Source organism: Eulemur rufifrons, chromosome 7, assembly GCF_041146395.1.
Source record: "Eulemur rufifrons isolate Redbay chromosome 7, OSU_ERuf_1, whole genome shotgun sequence".
In the NCBI taxonomy this organism is placed as follows: domain Eukaryota; kingdom Metazoa; phylum Chordata; class Mammalia; order Primates; family Lemuridae; genus Eulemur; species Eulemur rufifrons.
In genome coordinates, this window is record NC_090989.1 from 280531090 (window position 1) to 280549821 (window position 18732).

Below are 18732 nucleotides of genomic sequence, written 5' to 3' on the forward strand. Positions count from 1 at the left end.
AAGTCTGGGATTAGATCGCATACCCATCTGACTCCAGATAAACATACTCATGGCTAATGTGATTTTTCCCTTACTATGTCCCAGGCACGGTTTTAAGAACTTTGCATGTATTATTCACTCATTTACTTCTTACAACAACCCCGTGAGGGAGATAGTTTCATTATCCCCCACTTTCTAGATGGGAAAACTGAAGCACAGAGGGGTTGTAACTTACTCAGGGTCTCTCAGCAGTGAAGCTGGGGTTTGAACCTGGGAAACCTCACTCCAGAGTCCAGCCGGTAACCACTGCACAGGGTGAATCACCGTTCATACTTTTGTGGCCTAGCCTGTTCTGACCAACTTGGGGGTGAGAGCGTTCCTGCTAGAGAGGAGAGTGCTGCTGGAAGAGCTGCTGCAGCAGTTAGGGTTTGGAAATCCAACAGAGGGACAAAGAAATGGGACATTTTTCACAATGTTTACAGGAGAGGAAAATTGGAAGGAACCTCAGTGTCCAATAAAAGGGGAATGACTGGGTAAGCAATTTCGGCATCCCCACTTGGTGAAGGGATGTAGCTGCTCACCGATCATGAGGAAGGAGATAAGAAATAGTGCAAAAGGTTTAGGGTAGAGATTGAGTGACCATCAGTGACCACATGCCCGCCCTGCTCGGAGCCACTCGCAGCGAGAAGCACCCTACCCGCATCATCACACTGACTCTGCTCCGTTCGATGGCGAGGTAATAGCAATGGCCAGCACAACAGCTAATGTTACTTGAGCACTAACTGGGTGCCAGGTGTTGTCCAAGCACTTTAGGTACTGCAGACCGATTTATAGTGAGGAAACCGAGTCTCCAAAAGGTGAGGCACCTTGTTCACAGGGCTCACAGAGCTGGCATATGAAGCCAAGACTTGAATGCAGCTATTTCCAGGAAAGTGGAATGTGTTGGGCAGATTGTCCACTGCATAACTGTAGGGGGAAGCAGTCACACCGTAGTCCATGCCCCTGGAGTTGTGCAGTGCACAACCTGTGCAACCATACACAGCATCCCTGGGTGTGTCTGATCTTAATCCTGGACTCTTAATCCATGCCCCATCCAAAAAAGAAAATGATATTCATGCACACTGTAAGTGGAGTCATGTGATAGCTGGATATATGTGAACATGGGACAGAAAGGATGCAAAAAATTAAGCAGGTATGCTGGCATGGTAGGATTTATAGGAGATTTTTCTTTTCTCAAATATCCTCCAATGCTGGTTTTTGTTGTTGTCATTGTTCCCCCTCCTTTAAAAAAAAAAAAAAGGAAAGAAGAAAAATTAGAATATCTAGAGTAGCTCTACCCAATAAAACTTTCTGTAATAATGGAAGTGTTCCATATCTGTGGTGCTCAACATGGCAGCCACTGGCCACATGTGGCTGTTGAGGCCTTGAAATGTGGCTAGTGGGACTGAGGAATGAATTTGTGTTTTTATTTCATTTTAGTGAAAATTCAAACTGAGATGGCTGTGTGCAACTAGTAGCTACCGTATCGGGCAGTGCGGCGGGTCAGCATCTTTCATTTTGAGCCATGTCATTCCCAGATGACAGCTTGCAAGCTTGTGGTTCCTAAACTTGTGGGTGAGGAAGAATCTTGCAGATTTCCAGCTGGTCCCTCAGGACGGGCATGTCCCTTTTTAATAAGCTGCCAAGGGAATTCCCAGGCGAATTGTCGATGGACACCTCTTTGAGAACTTCAGAAGATCTGGTATCTGCCCTTCCACCGGGAGGCCTCCGGCGTGGCAAGGGGGCCAGGGCTGCTCCCAGAGTCGTGGCTGAAGGTGCTGGAAAAGCTGCCTTCAGATGTTAGCAAGGTGGTCTTGGAAAGACAGTTCCCAGGTGCTGCCCCTCAAAGTGTAGGCCCAGCATCCTGGGGGGACCCACAGGGAAAGGGATTAGGGCTCACCGTGAGGCTGACTTTTCTAGAGTCAGGGCTGGCTGTTGTGCAAGGATGTGACTGGGAACACGTCAGAGATGTCAGAGATGGCTCCGCGCCCAGGTGCTGCGTGTGCACCCGCTGGGGAGGCTGTGCTGGGCCATCAGCGGCCGGCGGGGTGCCTGGTGGAGGCTGGGAGCAGACAGGTTCCCACCCTGCCCACACACAGCAGGGGAGCCGGGCGGCGCGCGTGGGCAGAGGGCTCAGGTTTGTTCAGGTGGAGAGCGAGAGCGGTGGCCCACTAAGCCACAGAAGTCGGAACTGTCTCCGCACCTGGCCTGCGGCACTCACCCTGAGTTCCCTCCCGGCAGGCGCTGCCTGCCGACCTCGGGAGGAGAGGGGAGCCTCACACCGGGCCCTTGGCAGCAACCTCACTCTGGTCTGGAAATGGTTAACTTCTCCAAGGGCAGCTTTTGTCCAGCCCTTTGGGGACAGACAGAGTGGACATAAATCACCGCCCGGTCACTGCCTGGCTGATGACCTAGGTTAGGTACTTTACCTTCCTGAATTTCATTGTCTCTGAGAACGAGGCTTAGTAACAGCGGTATCTGTGTCTATTATCCTGGCTAGAGCTGGAGCCCATTCTACTAAGTGAAGTATCCCAAGAATGGAAACATAAGCACCACCCGTACTCACCATCAAACTGGTTTTAACTGATCAACACCTAAGTGCACATAGGAATAACATTCATTGGGCGGGCGTCGGGCAGATGGGAGGAGGGAGGGAATGGGTATAGACACGCATAATGGGTGCGGTGTGCACCGTCTAGGGGATGGACACGCTTGAAGCTCTGACTTGGGGGGCGGGGGCAAGGGCAATATACATAACCTAAACATTTGTACCCCCATGATATGCTGAAATTAAAAACAAACAAACAAAAAAACCCCCCAGTGCCGGGCACATAACAAAATTTGAGTAAATGGAAGCCCCAAAAAAAAAGGATGGGGCAGTCCTGCTCGCCCCCCCAGGCCCACACTGCGGCAAGCGACGTCGCAGAAACACTCGAGTCCGCCCTTGGAGCTTCACCCGGCGAGCTCAGACTCACATTTGCCAGCGTGCCCAGAGCTCACAGACGGGTCATAGAAACCCCCAGTGATGCTTTAAAGTGCAGCCTCTCTGGGAGCAGCAGCGCCCAGAGCCGAGGGAACTCCGGGCCCTGCCTCTGTCCGGGCTGCTCTCGTGCAGGGCTGGCCAGGGGGCCCAGGACGGGCAGGGGCAGAAGGGCAGGTTCTTCCGGAGCAAAAGAACTGTTTCTCCATCAAGCTGACTCTTTAGGGTGGGGTCTGTGGACAAGATTCAAAGTCACATGTGAGCTTTTCTGTGCACTTTTGTTTTTCTGGGGAAGGGTCCATAGAGTTCCTTGAAGTCCTCAAGGAGCTCGTGATTGAAATGGGAAGAACCAAAGAGCCAGGCCCGGTTTCATTTGGGACAGAGAACGGTGGGGACGACGGTCATCTCTGAAGCAGCACCGTGTTTACATGTTCTTAGGCCAGCACTGGGCTGTCGCACCCATGCTGAGCCACCTGAGAGAAAGGTATAGATGCTGTCCTTGTCCCAAAGTACAGATGGTGAAACTGAGGACCCAAGAGGGGAAGTCCTTTGACTGAGGACACTCAGCGAGCCATGTTCCCATTCTCAGATGCTCGGGGAGGCAGGCATGTGCTGTCTGGGTGGGCTGCCGGTTGCCCCCCAGCCCAATTGCTGGGTTGGGATACGCTCTCCCGCATCCTCCCAGGAACAGAAGTGGGAGCAGACAGGGCAGAGTGTGCGTCCTCAGGCATCCGACCTCCGTGGGCAGAACTTGGGGTCCCACTGCCTTGCTATGAGCTCATGGCTAGTCACTGCCCCTCTCCCATCTGCAAAACGAGGGGCTTTGACAGATGACCTCTAAGGTCCCCTGACGCTCTGAGTCCTTGAGAGAGCAGGAGGTTTGAGGCCCAGAGCTGTCTGCAAGTCTGTTTCAAGACCAAACCACACGAAACTGAAATGTCTCTGTGCCCGGCCCTCAGCCCTCACCCCGACTTCCCAGCTGGCTGCAGACTTTGGGGGGAGCAGGAGCTCTTAAATGGCAGAGAAAAACCCACACCAGGTCCTTGGCAGAAAACTTCACCCTGGTCTGAAAATGGTTAATGAGGGCAGCTTTCCTCCAGATACCAGCCCCTTATTAAAATGTAGGCTTTATAATAAATTTGGCTTTTGGCCATCAATTTTAGATTAAAACCAGACGGGACAGACACTAACCCCCTTCTTAGACCAAATTTTGAGCAGTGGGCTGCTCCTCTTCCCCCCGAACACGGACTCCCCGATTCTCACCCACCCCTGTACCCCCATTCCAGCAGGGACCCCGCTCTCTAGAGCTTTGTGTTGGGGTCTCAGGAGTAGAGGAGACTGGGCTGAACACAAATGTGACCAGGGGCGCCTGGAACTTTGAACCCTGGCTCCTGGTGCAGCGGGGGCTCCAGGGGAGGCTGCAGCTATGTCACGCCGGGAGCCAGAGCCTCGGCGGCGGCGGTCAGCTGTAGCAGCCTCTGCCCTCCTGGCCCCTTGATGTGCCTGAGACCGGGAGCAAATGTTTTCTGCCTGGCCGCCTTGTCCCTGCTCCCCCAGGCCCAAATACCCATCTCTCAGCGCTCCTGGGCCTCAGAAGGACCTTGGGCCTCGCCTGTCCCCACCTCTGGCTGCGGCAGCGCCACATGGGGACATTCTGTTGGAAAACCACGCCTCCTGCCTGCCCCCTTACCGAGGGTCTCCCCAAAGACCCTGACCAGAGCTGGCTTGGGGCCTCCCGGCGGGGCGGGGCTGGGCCGGGGTCTGTGCCTGCACCGGGGTCTGTGCCTGGCCTGCTTCCCCCACGCTCCCTGCCACCTCCTCCCCGCAGCAGTTTGAGCACGGGGGAGTCGGGGGTCTCCTGTGCTAGCCACTCTCTGCCGATCTCAGTGTTTCTCTCTCTGCCCCCTTTTTTTCTGTGTTCTTTTTAATAACTTTATCGAGATGTAATTCACATACCACACAATTCAGCCATTTAAAGCGTACAGTCCAGTGATTTTTAGTATATTCAGTCGTGCGACCGTCATCACAGCCGGTTTTAGAACATTTTCACCCCCCAGCAAGAAACCCTGCACCTTTTGGCTGTCCCTCTCCAATCCCCCTCCCACCTGCCCTCGGCGCTGGCGGCCGCCAGTCTACTTTCCGTCTGTGCGGATTAGCCCGTTGTGGGCATTTCATGGAAGTGAAATCATGCGCTGTGCAGGCCTCTCCGGCTGGCCGCTTTCACTTAGCGAAACGTTCTCAAGGTTAACCCGCGACGAGCATGCACAAGCACTTCACCTCTTTTTGTTGCCCAATAATATTCCACTGTACGAGGAGACCACATTTTATTTATCTATTTACCAGTTGAAGGGCATTTGGGTTGCTGTCACTTGTTGGCCGTTATTACTAATGCCACTTTGTACATCTGTGTACAAGATGCTGTGCGGACAAGTTCATTTCTCTTGGGTCTGTACTCGGGAGTGGAATTGCCCCGTGGTCACTCCGGGTTTGACCTTGTGAGGACCCGCCAGGCTGTTTCCAAAGGGCTGCGCCATTTTGCGTTTGTATCAGCAGCGTGAGGGTTCCCGTGTCCCCACGTCTTCACCTGCCTTTGACCCCGGCCACCCCGGTGGGTGCGAAGTGGTGTCTCCCTGTGGTTTGGGTTTGCCTTTCCCTGATGCTGACGGTGTTGAGCATCTTTTCATGTGCTGATTGGTCATTTGTGTGTTTATGTGAAGAAGTGTCTGTTCAGATCCTTTTCTCATTTCTAACGTGGGTCACTTGTCTTTTTGTTATCGAGTTGTAAGAGTCCTTCGTACCTTCTGACACCAGCCCCTCGCCAGGTACGGGGCGCGCAGGGACTTCTGTCCTTTCGCTGCCTTTTCGCTTCTCAGTAGTATTCACGGCAGTTTTTAACTTTGATGAAGTCCGATTTATCTTTTTTTCTTTAGTCGCTGTGCTTTTGTTGTCACATGTAAAAAACCACCATCTGGCCCTTTGAAGACAAGGGAACTGGCTTTGGAAGTGGAGGCTTCCCGTCCTTGCCTGGCACGAGGCTTTCCTTCATTTCCATAATCATTCGTTCAGAAATATTTTTGAAACCAAACTTCTTGCCCAGGGCTGGGCACACAGCAGTGACAAGGGAAACCCAGCCTCTGCCTTTCTGGAGCTTAGAGTCGAATGGGGTAGACAGGCGTGGGGCAGAAACCAAAACGCAGGACTTTCTGTTTTGGGTAATTACAGAGTGGGGGAGGGAGAGGGCCTAGAGCCTAAGCAAGGCGGCCGCCCTAGTCTGGGGGCTGGAAAGCCTCTCAGGAGCGCGTGGGCTGAGAACGAAGGCTGGGTGGGCGTTAGCCAGGCCGAGGTGCGGTGGGACGGGGAGGAGTGGTCCGGCAGAGGGGGCAGCGTGAACAAAGGCGTCGAGGTGGGAAGGAGCTTGTGCTGCCTGCCGGGGGCAGCTCCTGTTGTCGCACTGGCCCCTCTACTAGGGTATCTTGGGGGTCTGGTGGCCCCAAGGAAATGTCTGCAGCATGTCATGCTTTTAGGGGAGAGGCTGCAGACCCCAGAGAGACCCAGATGTGCCACAGCTGCCTCCAGGTGAGGCTCCATGGAGGTTCCTAGGGGACACGGGGAGCCTCCCCCAGCCTCCTATGAACTCCAGGGTCATCCCGGGCCTGCTGGGGCCTCCGTGAGCCACACCAGTCACCAGCCTCTGGGCTGGGGGTCGGGGAGGGCAGTCCCAGGCAGGGTGGCCCGTGCCTCTCTGGGCTCTCACATGCTGTGTCAAGGCCTGGTGAGGCCGTGAGATGGGCGGTGGGACCCCCAGGGGACCTCGCTGACCCCGAGGGCGCCACTCACTCTTCCCCCTTGCCTTCCTTCCTGAAATGTGTTTCTCCTTCCCTAGGCTGGCAGCTCTAAAAACGTGTCGGCATTTTAGGTTTTTGTTCAAAATTAATGAGGTGAAACATCCTTAAAAGTGTGGCAGGGCAGTGGCTGGCGGTGGCTGGCGGTAGCCGGCCTACACCTCCCCCGCCAGCCCCCAGCCCCTTCCTCAAGCCCTGAGGCCGTGTTCCCGCGGTGACTCGGCACAGCCAGCCCTTTATGGCTCCCTAAGGAGGAACCTAGAGCCCTGGCAGGAGGGCAGGCTCCACAGGCTCCCCCTTCCCATGCACTGCCCATGCCCCCCATTCATTCAGTCTTTCAACACTCTGCACTTGCTCACCTGTGCCAGGCCCTGCAGTGGGTTCCAAGGAGACAAAAAACAGTAAGTTCAAGTCCCTGCTGGACCAATGACCCCACACTCACCCTACGGTGTGACAGAGCTACAATGGCAGAAGCGCAGGAGTCTTTGGTAGCTTAATCCTGGCGGTCCAGGATGGCTTCCTGGAGGAGGTGGCATCTCTGCTGAGACCTGAAGGTGAGCTGGGGAGGGAGAGAGGAGAGATTCACAGCTCAGGAGAGGTTGCAAGCTCAGGCAGGGGTCCACAGAGGGGAGCGTGTGGCATGTCCTATGTGAGCACTGATCCCAAGGAGGTCGTGAACATAGGACAACAGCTGGGCAGCCCTGGGACCACTCAAGGCCACCAGCCCTGGCTCCACCTTCCAAGGTGGCCTAGGTGACCCCAGCCAGCAGTGGGCTCCAGGGACGTGATGATGGACGTCTGCCTGTATAAATCTCAGCAGAGGACCTGAGCCCTGCGTGCCTTATCCCTGGTCCCTGAGTGTCTGGAGCTGAGCTAGCGTGGCCTGGGATGAAAACCAGCTCTCGGGCCCCTTGTTTGGAATGCAGGCTGGGGTGGGGCTGGAGCGCCCTGGAAGCCCAGGCACCTTCTCCAGGGACCTTGTTTCCTCTTCTCCTTCCTCCTCCCTTCCCTCCTGCCTTGAAACGTTGCTGAGCCCAGCTCCGTGCCGGGCCTGCCCATGTCCCTTCCCTCACAGGGGACTCCAGCGCATGCCCCAGCTCAGAAATGCTTCTGTTGCCTCCAGCATCCCTCCTCTTGATTTCTCCATGTGCCCTTAAGCTGCTGGGGAGACCCTCAGAGTCCCACCACGTGAGGACCCAGGAGGCTCTTGGGGCCGGCTGCCTGTGCCAAGGTGACTTGTGCAGCCACATGGGGAGGTGGTTGAGACCCTGGACTATGTGCTGGTCTCCAAGTTCAAATCCCAGCTCTGGCCTTTGCTAGCCACATGGCTTTGGCGTGTTGCTAAACACTCTCTGTGCCTCAGATTCCTGGTATATAAAATCCGACCAGGAACCGCCCACGTAGGATGGTTACAGGGGTTAAATGCGGCAGCTCTTCAGGTGAGACTCCTGAGGCCGGGAGCCATTAACAGGTTCACCCACGGCCACTCTGCTCATGAACCGGACCCACCTGAAATCCAGCCCCGGACCGTCCACCTCCATGACCACTAGGCTGCACCGCCTCCCATTGCTTACCGGAAGAGGTCCTCCCTGCCAGGGCACTTGTGTCCTTGTGGATGCGGCAGCAGCTGAGGATGTGGTTTCCAGAGTTCCCATCTGAGCCCTTCTCCCAGGGGCCCTTGAAAGGAACCCAAATCTCTGCCAACAGACCTGGGGTGGGGCGAGCCGCAGCCCGCCCGCCCAGCCCACCTCCACTTCCTGCCCCGGCCCTTCCCAGCTGCAAGCATTTCTGCAGCAACCAGGCTGCTCTGACGAAGGCCCCGTGTTAATTTGTTAAATCCCCCTCAAGGTCCCAAGGACCCGTTGTTTGTTTTTGCGATCGTGTTGGCAGAGATCACATGGGGGGCGGGGGGTGCTGCTTATTTGGTCAGAATAAATGTTAATTAATAAAAGTTATTTATTTGGGTTGGAGCTCGCCGCAGCCCCGGGGTCAGGCGTAAACTGACTATTTGAAGCAAAAACAAACAGAGAATGTCTCTCAACAGCTTGAGAAAGGCAGAAACGAAGAGGCTGAGTTTATTTGTCTTAGGAAGAATTTGCAGTTAATTCCCTCCAGACTATTTAGACCCTTAAATTACACAGAATAAGAAAAACTGTGGGCACAGGGGAGGGGCGTCAGGAACACTTGATCACTTGGCTGCGAGCAGGGTTTTTAAATGGCTTTGGCCCGCAGTCAGCCAAATAAATGGTACGTGTGAAATAATTTAATGGCAGAAAACTGTGCACCAGTCATTTTTTCATTGTAATGTAATCGGGAACGATGTAATTTTGGTTTTAAGGGTGAGCGCTTGAAACGAGCCTCCCCCATCCGAGTGTTTCTCTCTGCCTGGCCCCAGCCCCTCACAATAGCGTCGGAACTGCCAGGTCGGATGGAGGCAGTTGCACGCTTTGTTTTCAATCTCAGCGAAAAGCAGAACTTTTATTGAACAAAAGGAAACTTTGGGCGCAGCCTCGCTTGGACGGCGCAGGCCCGGAGCCCGCTGGCCCGAGCGAGGGGCGCTGTGCGAAGGCAGGGACCCAGCGCCAATGGCCTGAGGCGTGGAGCGTATTTATTTATTTTCTAAATGCTTGAAGCCCAAGCCTGGAGTCCCCAGAGGAATACACACGCCCACCACAACACATTTCTCAGGAGGTGATTCAGGAACTTGGGGTAACAGATATTCGGCACGTCCGCTCGGAGGCAGAAGCCAGCACAGCCCCCAGCTGAAGCCAAAGCCGTGGGTTCAAGTTCTGGTCCCCTGGAAGATGCTGCCTGAGTCCCCCCCTCAGCTGCTGTCCTCAGTCTCAGCCCACGGTAGGGACTGCAGACCCGTCTTTTGACTGTAGGTCGGGCTGCAGGGACTAAAGGACCAGGGAGAAGGGTCCCTGCCTTCAGATATGAAGCTGGTTGCACAGAAGCAATGATGCTAAGGCGAGTGGACGTTTGCCTAGCAATTACTGTGCTCTCGGCACTCAGCTAAACTCAGCTCAGTGCAACGCACACACCTTGACGTGTCCTTGAGCAAGCTGCTATCCTGAACGTCCCCAGTGGTGAGGGCTTCCTTTAGAACAAAGGGGTACCCGAGGGCACGCTTACAATGGGCTGGGATGGAGACAGGCATCCAGTGAGGTGATGTGAGGCTGGAGGCCCCTCCTAAGGACATCTTGACCCCACCTGTGGGCTCAGAGAGCTGGGACTGAGCGTGTGACAGACCCTCTCTGTCACCAGGCCTAGGAGTGAGGTGGATGAGGGAAGAGACCCCCACAGAGATGGGCTCACAGCCTTGGCTAGCCAAGCCTCCCAGCAGACATGGATTCCAATCCCAGCTGTATGGCCTTGGGCAAGACTATCAGAGCCTCAGTTTCCCTGTGTGCAAAATGGCGAGATGCCTCCCAGGTGGGCGTGGGGAGTCACTGGGTGGAAACGGGTGGAGTGCTTGGCACCGCTCCTGGCTCCAGCCCCCTTCAGCTGAGTGCATCCCATCCGGCTGCCTCGTCGCGACCCCAGGGGAGCGCTGATTGAGACCCACTGTGGACACCAGCTGGTGCTGGGGGTGGGCCTGGGGCTGGCTGGGGTGGGGTAGATGCCTTTGTGTGAGGGTTTTGGCTCCAAGTCACCACACAGCTTAACTGGCACAAGAGCGGAGCTGTTTCTTCCGGCGCCCGCTCGGCGAGGCAAAGGCTGCAAAATGGTTTTCATTTAAACACCCCCAGTTTTGCATTGCTCAGAAACCTCCCGAAAAAGTCTCCTTTTTTGGTTGAAATGCCTCCTGCATTGGGTGTGTGCCCAAGCGGCATTGCCTGAAAGGGGGTGGAAACCAGCGCTGCGATGGCTAGCTTTCCAGAAGCTTCCATCCCTGCTCTCATCGATCACCACCGGGTGTTCAGCGAGAGGCCCCTGCTTCAGTTTAAGGTTTCTTCTCCACCAAGGGGGTGGGGGACAGAGAGACAGTCACGGGCACCAGGCGTTCTCATCCGTCTTTGCCTTTTCCAGGAGAAAAGGGGCGAGGAGTGAAGAGCGAAGCTGACCAGGCCATGAGGCCAGCTCACGGAGGGGGAGCCCCCGGCGAGTTCCCGCCCTGCCTGCCCTTCCCTGCACTGTCTCGTTTTGGGTGTTTGCAAGGTTTTCCCCTGAGGGGGAAAATATTGAACATAAACTCCTAGTCACCCCTCTCGACCAGAGCTTCTCAACCTCAGAGCCACTGACATTTTGGACAGACAATTCCTTGCCGCGTGGCTGTCCTGTGTGAAGAGGACAGCGTCCTGGAGCCTGGCAGCTTGCTGGCTCCACCGTTAGATCCTAATAGCATCTCCCTCCCCCGTCCTGACAATCCAAATGGTCTCCAGACATTGTCAGATGTCTTCGGGGGTAAAACTGCCCTCAGCTGAGAATCACTGGTCCAAATTCAGATTCAAGGTCATCTTTCCTGGGCACCCCCCCCATTCCTGCCTGATACCCCCACCCCACCCCCGCCCACATGCATAATCATTTACCAGTCTCAGAACTATTTAACCTTAAATCAAACCAGTTGGTTACTTAACAGTTGCTTAAGAGTCGGTAAACCCTGCTAACCTGGGAGCTGTTTAAAAAGGGGTTAGACCGGGCATGGTGGCTTTGTGCCTCTCATCCCAGCACTCTGGGGGGCAGAGGCAGGAAGATCGCTTGAGGCCAGGAGTTCAAGACCAGCCTGGGCAATGTAGTGAGACAAACCCCTCCACACACACTCCCGCTGTCTCTACAAAATTAAAAAACAGGTTAGCTGGGCATGATGGTGCACAGCTGTAGTCCCAGCTACCGGGGAGGCTGAGGCAGGAGCATCACCTGAGCCCAGTTGCTCAAGGTTACAGGGAGCTGTAATTGTTCCACTGCACTCCAGCCTGGGTGACAATGTCTCTTTGAAAAAAGCAGGGATTTAGTACATCAAGGATACGTAACCTAAAAAATAAAAGCAGGGATTGAATGGTATCCGTTGCTGGGCCTGCTGGGCCCGGCATGTTCTAGAAGCTCCGTAACAGTTAACTGAACAATTGCCCAACACTGTGCATAGGATCTAAAAAGGGAATATGTAACCAGGGAAACAAAAATACAAGGTATGGACTAAAATCCAAAACATCGATGATGTACTCTGTTGGCCCAACTGTGGGCAAAACAGGCCCATACACCGCTGGTGGGAATGCAGAATAGTACAGGCCTTAGGGGGAATTTGGCCACATCTAGCATTTACTCATTGCCCCAGAAATTCCACTTCTAGGAATCTGTCCCAAACATGCATTGGCAAAAAATAGAAGATGAAGTTTGCACGAGGTTACTCACGGGAAACACGCCAAGTGCCCGTGAGCAGGGCTCTCGTTGAATAAACAGCAGTCGCGGGTGGAGCACTATGCAGCTGGGAAAAGGGACGCGGAGGAATCTGGGATATTCTGATTACTGGGGAAAAAGCTGAACGGTACATGCTATGCTTTCTTCTGATAGAGGAGGGGGAGAAAATATTACACATATTTTATTGTATTTGCAAGGAGCAGTACTGGAGAGAGAAAGCAAAAACTAATTTAAAAATGGTTCCTACAGGTGGAGGAAAGGGAACCAGAGGGAAACTACATTTGGGGAAAACAACCCCAGGAGAGAGGGTAGTTTGTTGTGCTGAGATGGAAAGGGACCCAGAATGTTATTAAATAAACAGGGAAGTTGAAGCACCAGTGTGTGCAGCATGACCTCATGCTTGCAAATGTTGTCAGTTTCTATTTGTAATCTTGTAAACTGTGGGAGGGACTGGGGAGAGGAGAGCATTTACTTTGTACCCTTCTGTGTTGTTTGAATCTGTTACTGTGACAAACAGAGATATTGCTTTGTTACTAAAATATACATTTTTGATTACAAAATTATATGCCCGAGGAAGTGTGGAACTGGGCAGCATTGGTTCTAAATGCCAGGTGAGCACAGTAGAGCCAAGGGGGTTCCACAGGGACACGGGTGCTCAGGGAGGGCTCCCTGGAGGAGTGGGCAATGGGCTGGGTCCTGGGGGATGAAGGGTAGGTGGTTTTGGCCCTGGATGAAATTTAAATGTGGAAATAGTAGCTGGACATGCCCCCCCATCCAGGCCAGCACTGACCCTTGGCCAAGTCCCCTGCTGGAATCCCTGGTGGGATTCACCACCCAGCTGTTTCCACCTCACCCTCTTGGGCCTTGCCTGGGATGCCTGCCCTCCCTCCCCGGGTCTGATTGGAGAACTCCTGCACATCCTTCAAACCCAGTGCAAGTGCCACCTCTCCTGGGGGCCTCCCCCAACTGTCTCCTTGTTGCCCACCGGGACGGAGCATCCTCTGGAGCCCTGGCTGGCACCTTGCCCCGTGGCACTGTGAAGTCTCATTCGGGGGCTGCCTTCGATCGTCTGATTTGTCTCTCCCCACCCCCAGCACAGCCCCTGGCTTCACAGGTGCTGAGGATGCTGGAGGAAGCCCCTTGCAGCGTGGGGCCCTCTGGAAGGCTGCTTTCAACAGCTGCCTGGTTTGGTCTGGTGCCAGACTGAGGGGCTCAAAGCCATCTTCCACCAATGACTTCACTGGCACCTTGAACTTGGGCTGAGACCCTGGCCTCTCTGAACCTTCCCTCCCACTTCTGTAAATTAGGAGTGATGAGGAGCACAGCACCCGTGTTTAGGGTTCCCGTGAGCATCCTGTGATCTGTGGGTCCTCAGAACCTTGACTCCTACTGCTCTGATTATATATTACTACTGGAGTTTAACAACACATGTTGATGGAGAGTTTACCATGCCTCAGAGCCTGGGCTGGGTGCTGGGGACACACAAATGTCTCCTGGGCCCTCCTGACCAGGTCAGTTGTCCCTGATGGAGTGGGTGCCTGTCCTCTGGGCTTTCACCATAGCCCCCATCTTTGTTTGCTCAGACTGTGGGCTCCACAGGACAAGGGGCTGGCTGCCTTTGTTCACCATTGTATCAGCAGGGTCCAGCACTGTGCCTGCCACACAGTAGGTGCTCAGTAAATATGTCTTGAAGAATGAACGAATGGATGGGTGAGGGAGCGAGTTAAAGGGAGGTGTTCCTGCACTGGGTCTAGACCATCCACGTGCAGAGGGAGACAGACGCAAGTAAAGCGCGCTGAGCAAACTGCTGAGCTGGTGGCTGCATCAGGACCGTGTTGGAACTGGGGCGGGCATGAGGGTACCCGGGCTGGGCTGCGGGCGCTGCGGGCACGGTGCGCTGACCCTCTCGGCCCTCTGCAGGTGAGTGTCCCAGCCCCGGGCGCGGCGGCGCCGCCAAGCGGAAGAAGAAGCAGCGACGGAACCGCACCACGTTCAACAGCAGCCAGCTGCAGGCGCTAGAGCGCGTGTTCGAGCGCACGCACTACCCCGACGCCTTCGTGCGCGAGGAGCTCGCCCGGCGCGTCAACCTCAGCGAGGCGCGCGTCCAGGTGAGCGCTCCGTCCGGGCCGCCCGTGGGAGCGGTCCCCGGGAGCGGGCGGCCACGGTCCCCGCGGTCGCGCACTTGCCAGGGTGGGCCGTTTAAGAGCAGGAGCGTCTGAGGCTGGGAGGGCTGGGGGTCAGATCCACGCCCGCCGCTTTCTAGCTGTGCGACCTTGAGCAAGTTACTTAACTCCTCTATGCCGTACGTGCCTCCCTGCAAAATGTGGATCACATGGGTCTTTTTTTCTTCTAAGAGAGACAAGATCTCCCTCTATCACCCAGGCTCGATCCTCCCACCTGGGCCTCCTAAAGAACTGGGATTACAGGCGTGAGCCACTGCACCTGGCCACGCGTGGGTCTATTTTATAGGGTAAAGTCAATATTTTTGTAAAGTGCTTAGAACAGTGCCTGGCACAAAGGGTTTTGATAAATAAGTCCTTTTACAATTCTGAGCACGTACGCCATGCCAGCTCTGAGCTCATGCCCCTGGGTTCATTCCTTCGTGTGCCCATTCTCCACCACACACTTACCTAGCAACCGGCACCATCTACCGTCCTCATTTTACAGATGAGGAAACTGAGGTTCAGAGAGATGAGGCTGCCAGCCCAGCGTTGGTGGCAGAGCAGGCACACACCCAGGTCCAAAAGGGACTTGGGTCTCCTCCACGTCTGATGCCCCCGCTCACCACACCCTCTCACCCCCAGGTCTGGTTTCAGAACCGCCGTGCCAAGTTCCGCCGGAATGAGCGGGCCCTGCTGGCCAACCGCTCCGCCTCGCTGCTCAAGTCCTACAGCCAGGAGGCCGCCATCGAGCAGCCCGTGGCTCCCCGGCCCACCGCCCTGAGTCCAGATTATCTCTCCTGGACAGCCTCGTCACCCTACAGGTGAGAGCAGGAACCTTTTCAGGTCGAGAGAGGGCAGCCAGGGATCCCATGGGGTCTGTTAGGGCCCAGACTCCTCTGAGGGTCTGAGAGGAGCTTGAATGGTGTCTGGGTGCCCCTTGGATCTACGGTCCCCCAAGTGGTGTTTGGATGCGTGTGCCCACGAGTGCGTGTTCACGAGCATGTGCGTGTGAGTGTGTGTGTCCCCTCATCAACGTGGACACATGACTGTGAGTGCATGCATGTGTGTCCACATGCACGTGTGTGTGTGTGTGTGTGTGTGTGAATGCGTGGAGTGGGGAGAGGACAGGCCTGTCTGGAGTGGGCGCAATGTACAGGCATCACCCTGAGGAAGCTGAAAAACTGCAGGAAGAGTCCTAGGCACACCGGAACCCCAGCACCCTGTGTCTACCCCCCGGGAGAGAAACAGGGTGGGAAGCCTTCGGGAATGGCCTCCCTGTCCCCTGGGCCTCACTGGGGTCCAGAGCCAGGTTCTGGGGCAGTTTTGTGTGGATCAAAGCTGGAGAAAGGGTCTGAGGTGACCCAGCAGGAAGGAAGAGCTAGGAGGTGCTAGGGGGTTGGGCCACCATACCCCACAACTCCAAAAGTGCCATCTGCCCCTTAGTCTGTGTGAGTGGCTCCGCTGGAGCCCTGGTCCCATGGGAGGCTCCTTTGTCCCAGCGCTGACCCTAGGTGCTGCTTCTGACTCCTCCCCAAATCCTGCAGCCCCAGACCAGGCCCAGCCCCAGGTAAAGGCTTCCCAGGAGAGCAAGCTGAGGAGGGGAGGCAGCAGTACCAGAGGCTGGGGTCAAGGACGGACAGCCAGAAGCAGCTGGCTCCAGGCAGCAGGCCAGCACACCAACGTGTCCTTGTGTCTCCTGTCGCCCCCAGCACTGTGCCGCCCTACAGCCCTGGGGGCTCAGGCCCGGCGACCCCGGGGGTCAACATGGCCAACAGCATTGCCAGCCTCCGTCTCAAGGCCAAGGAGTTCAGCCTGCACCACAGCCAGGTGCCCACCGTGAACTGATGGCCAGCCCACCGGCCCAGCCACCTCCCTGGTCTGACATCAGCAGAAAAGAGGGCAGACGCCCAGGAGGTGACCTTCTCCTGGTTGGGCTCTCTGGCCCCTGTCTCCAGCCCGGACTCTTGAGCCCAAGGGGCTGCTGAGGCGCCCCCAGCCCGGCACAGCCCCTCTGTCCACAGCCACCGGGGACTGCAGCCCATGACCCTCGGAGGGGCTGGGCCGGACCGCGGACCAGGTGCCCGCTAAGGACCTCATTTACTTCGTGTATTAAAACCAAAAAGCTTTTTGTCTTTAAGAAATAAAACCATTTTTTAAGCCCCCAAAGGTTGTGGGAGGGTGAATAAGGGCAATTGGGATGGAGCCGGGCCCCCTTGGAGCTGGACTTCCAGGGCCCCTCTCTGCCCTGCACCCATGGTGGACCCGGCTCAGAACCGCAGCCACGCGGGGCCTGCTGCCCACCTGTCTGCGCCCGTCTTCAGAAGGAAGTCCTCTGCCACCCTGCCGGGCCCCAGGGGTGGGGAGTGCGCTGGGAGGACAGAAACCCATCTTCTATCTTGAGCCCCCGGGGGACACCCAGGTGCTTGGGAGGAGCTTTGCTGTGTGAGCCTGGCCAGGGAGCATGTCCCCTGCCCTAGTGGGGGAGGCAGGGTGGGTGGCCATGGGTTCCTGGACTGGCCAGAGGGCATGTGGGGCAGCTGCCAGGGCACTAAATACCTTGCTTCCGGGCACACAGCAGGCCTGGGACCCCTCTAGGCATTCGACCTTGGAGGGGCTGGGCAAATGGCCCAGAAAATTGGGGTGCAGATTGGGGGTCCCAGCCGGGCTCACAGTTCAGCAGAGTGATCCTTGACAGTTGGGACCCCCAGGAGACCTCCCAAGTCCCCGTAACTCACCCATTCACAGACTGGGGGTGACAGCAGAAATGTGTGCCCCCAGCCAACGACATCACTCATGAGGGGTCTGCAGAAAACTGAGGGTTGGGGGAGTGGTCTGAGGTCAGCCCCTCCACCTGGCCCCGCGCCACCCCTTCTGATGGGCACACCAGCCAGGGAAGTCAGCAGAGCCCCTCTGCTGAAAGAACCCCACGTCCAGCCCCCAGGCGGTAGGACAGCACACAGACACCCGCCCCTGGGAGTGGGGAGTGAGACCCCAGCCCTTGGGGTAGTCGGGGGCAGGTGGCACAGCAGTCATACCTTGACGGGGTCCGTGAGATTGGCTGATTTTCCCGTGTTCCACCCGAATCGCCTCAGAGTGCCCCAAAGTGCCAGCCATGGCCGCATCTTCTAGATGGCGTCAAACAGGCTGAAGCCACGTGAATATCTGTCCTTCCATGAGGGACGCCCCAGTTTTATTTGGAGGGTACAGCAGCTGCACCTAGAGTGCAGTGAGGACCGCCCCCAGCACATCCCTGAGTGTCCTCCCGCACTCCGCCTGGAATCCTGCCGTGGAAACCTCGTTCTCGGGGTGTTGAGCACTGCCCCCTTCAGACGTGCAAACACACCTGGGCATGGGTGACAGCCTGGTCGCTGTGTGACTTCCTTGTCACGGAATGCCTTTTTCACGGGCGGCAGGACTCTGGCCAGCAGGAGAGCGTGGGTACCGTGGGGCCCTGGCGGAGGTGCTGGTGGTCACAGCTGTGTTTTCTTGCGCAGTCTGGCCTCTGCCTTGGGTAAGTGCTCTCGGGGCCTCCTTTGCTGCTCACGCACTGAACGAGTATTACGAAACACTTGCTGTGCACCCAGGCCCCGCCCTGGCCCTGGGGAGAGACACGGGGTCCCGGGCCACAAAGGATGCACCATCTTCCAGGGAAGCAAAACACTAAGGAGTCGCCACATGACTGAGGGGATGTGCAGGGGCCCAGAGGGGCCCAAAGCTAGCCTGAGGCATGGGGCAGGCTTCCTGAGGAGCTGTGCCTGGCGGGATGAAGAGTTCACCAGACGGAGGGAGCGGTGTTTCTGGCAGAGGGGCAGCATGTGCAGTCCGGGGCAAGGGAGAGGCTGTCTGGGCCAGGGCGGCAGGTCCCAGGCCCTATCTCCCGGTGCAGGGTGAAGGGGGAGAGAAACGGAGCCGGCTGAAGCAGGCTTGTGGCTGGGACTGGAAGTTTGGATGTCATCCCATCTGCGGGGAGCCATGGAGGGATTTGCTTGGGGGAGGGACACAGCCCCTGGCCTCCATGTGGAGGAGGACTGTGGGCTAGGAGTGGACACAGAGGGACCCCAAGGAGGCTGCGGCAGGTGTCCAGGTGAGTGGGGCAGTGGCATGACAGGGACAGAGTGGGTGGATTGGGGCCACCCACTCTGAGCTGTCTGGGAGGCAGCAAGGGCAGGAGTTGGTGACTGGGTGATGGGCTGAAGGAGGAGGGGAGGTTTGAGGCGGGCTTTTGGCTTAGACACACAGGAGTGCCCAGGGGGAAGAGACCCTGGACGCAGGACCTTTCTGATGGAAGCTTCCAGAAGATGCTGGCCTGTCTTTCCACCTAAACCAGAGCTAAGGGACATCCTGGCCTGAGCAGCGTCCTCCCTGGCACAAA

The 18732-nt window shown here is 56.4% G+C and overlaps 1 protein-coding gene across 1 annotated transcript in view; it reads left to right on the plus strand.

Moving 5' to 3' along the window:
- The window catches only part of PRRX2 (paired related homeobox 2), a 41483-nt gene extending 25278 nt beyond the window's left edge, over positions 1–16205 (plus strand). Inside the window, exons 2-4 of the mRNA XM_069474757.1 lie at positions 14119–14306; positions 15003–15181; positions 16070–16205. Coding sequence (XP_069330858.1) covers positions 14119–14306; positions 15003–15181; positions 16070–16205 — 503 coding nt within the window. The remainder of the gene's footprint in view (positions 1–14118; positions 14307–15002; positions 15182–16069) is intronic.
- The last annotated feature ends 2527 nt before the right edge of the window (positions 16206–18732 follow it).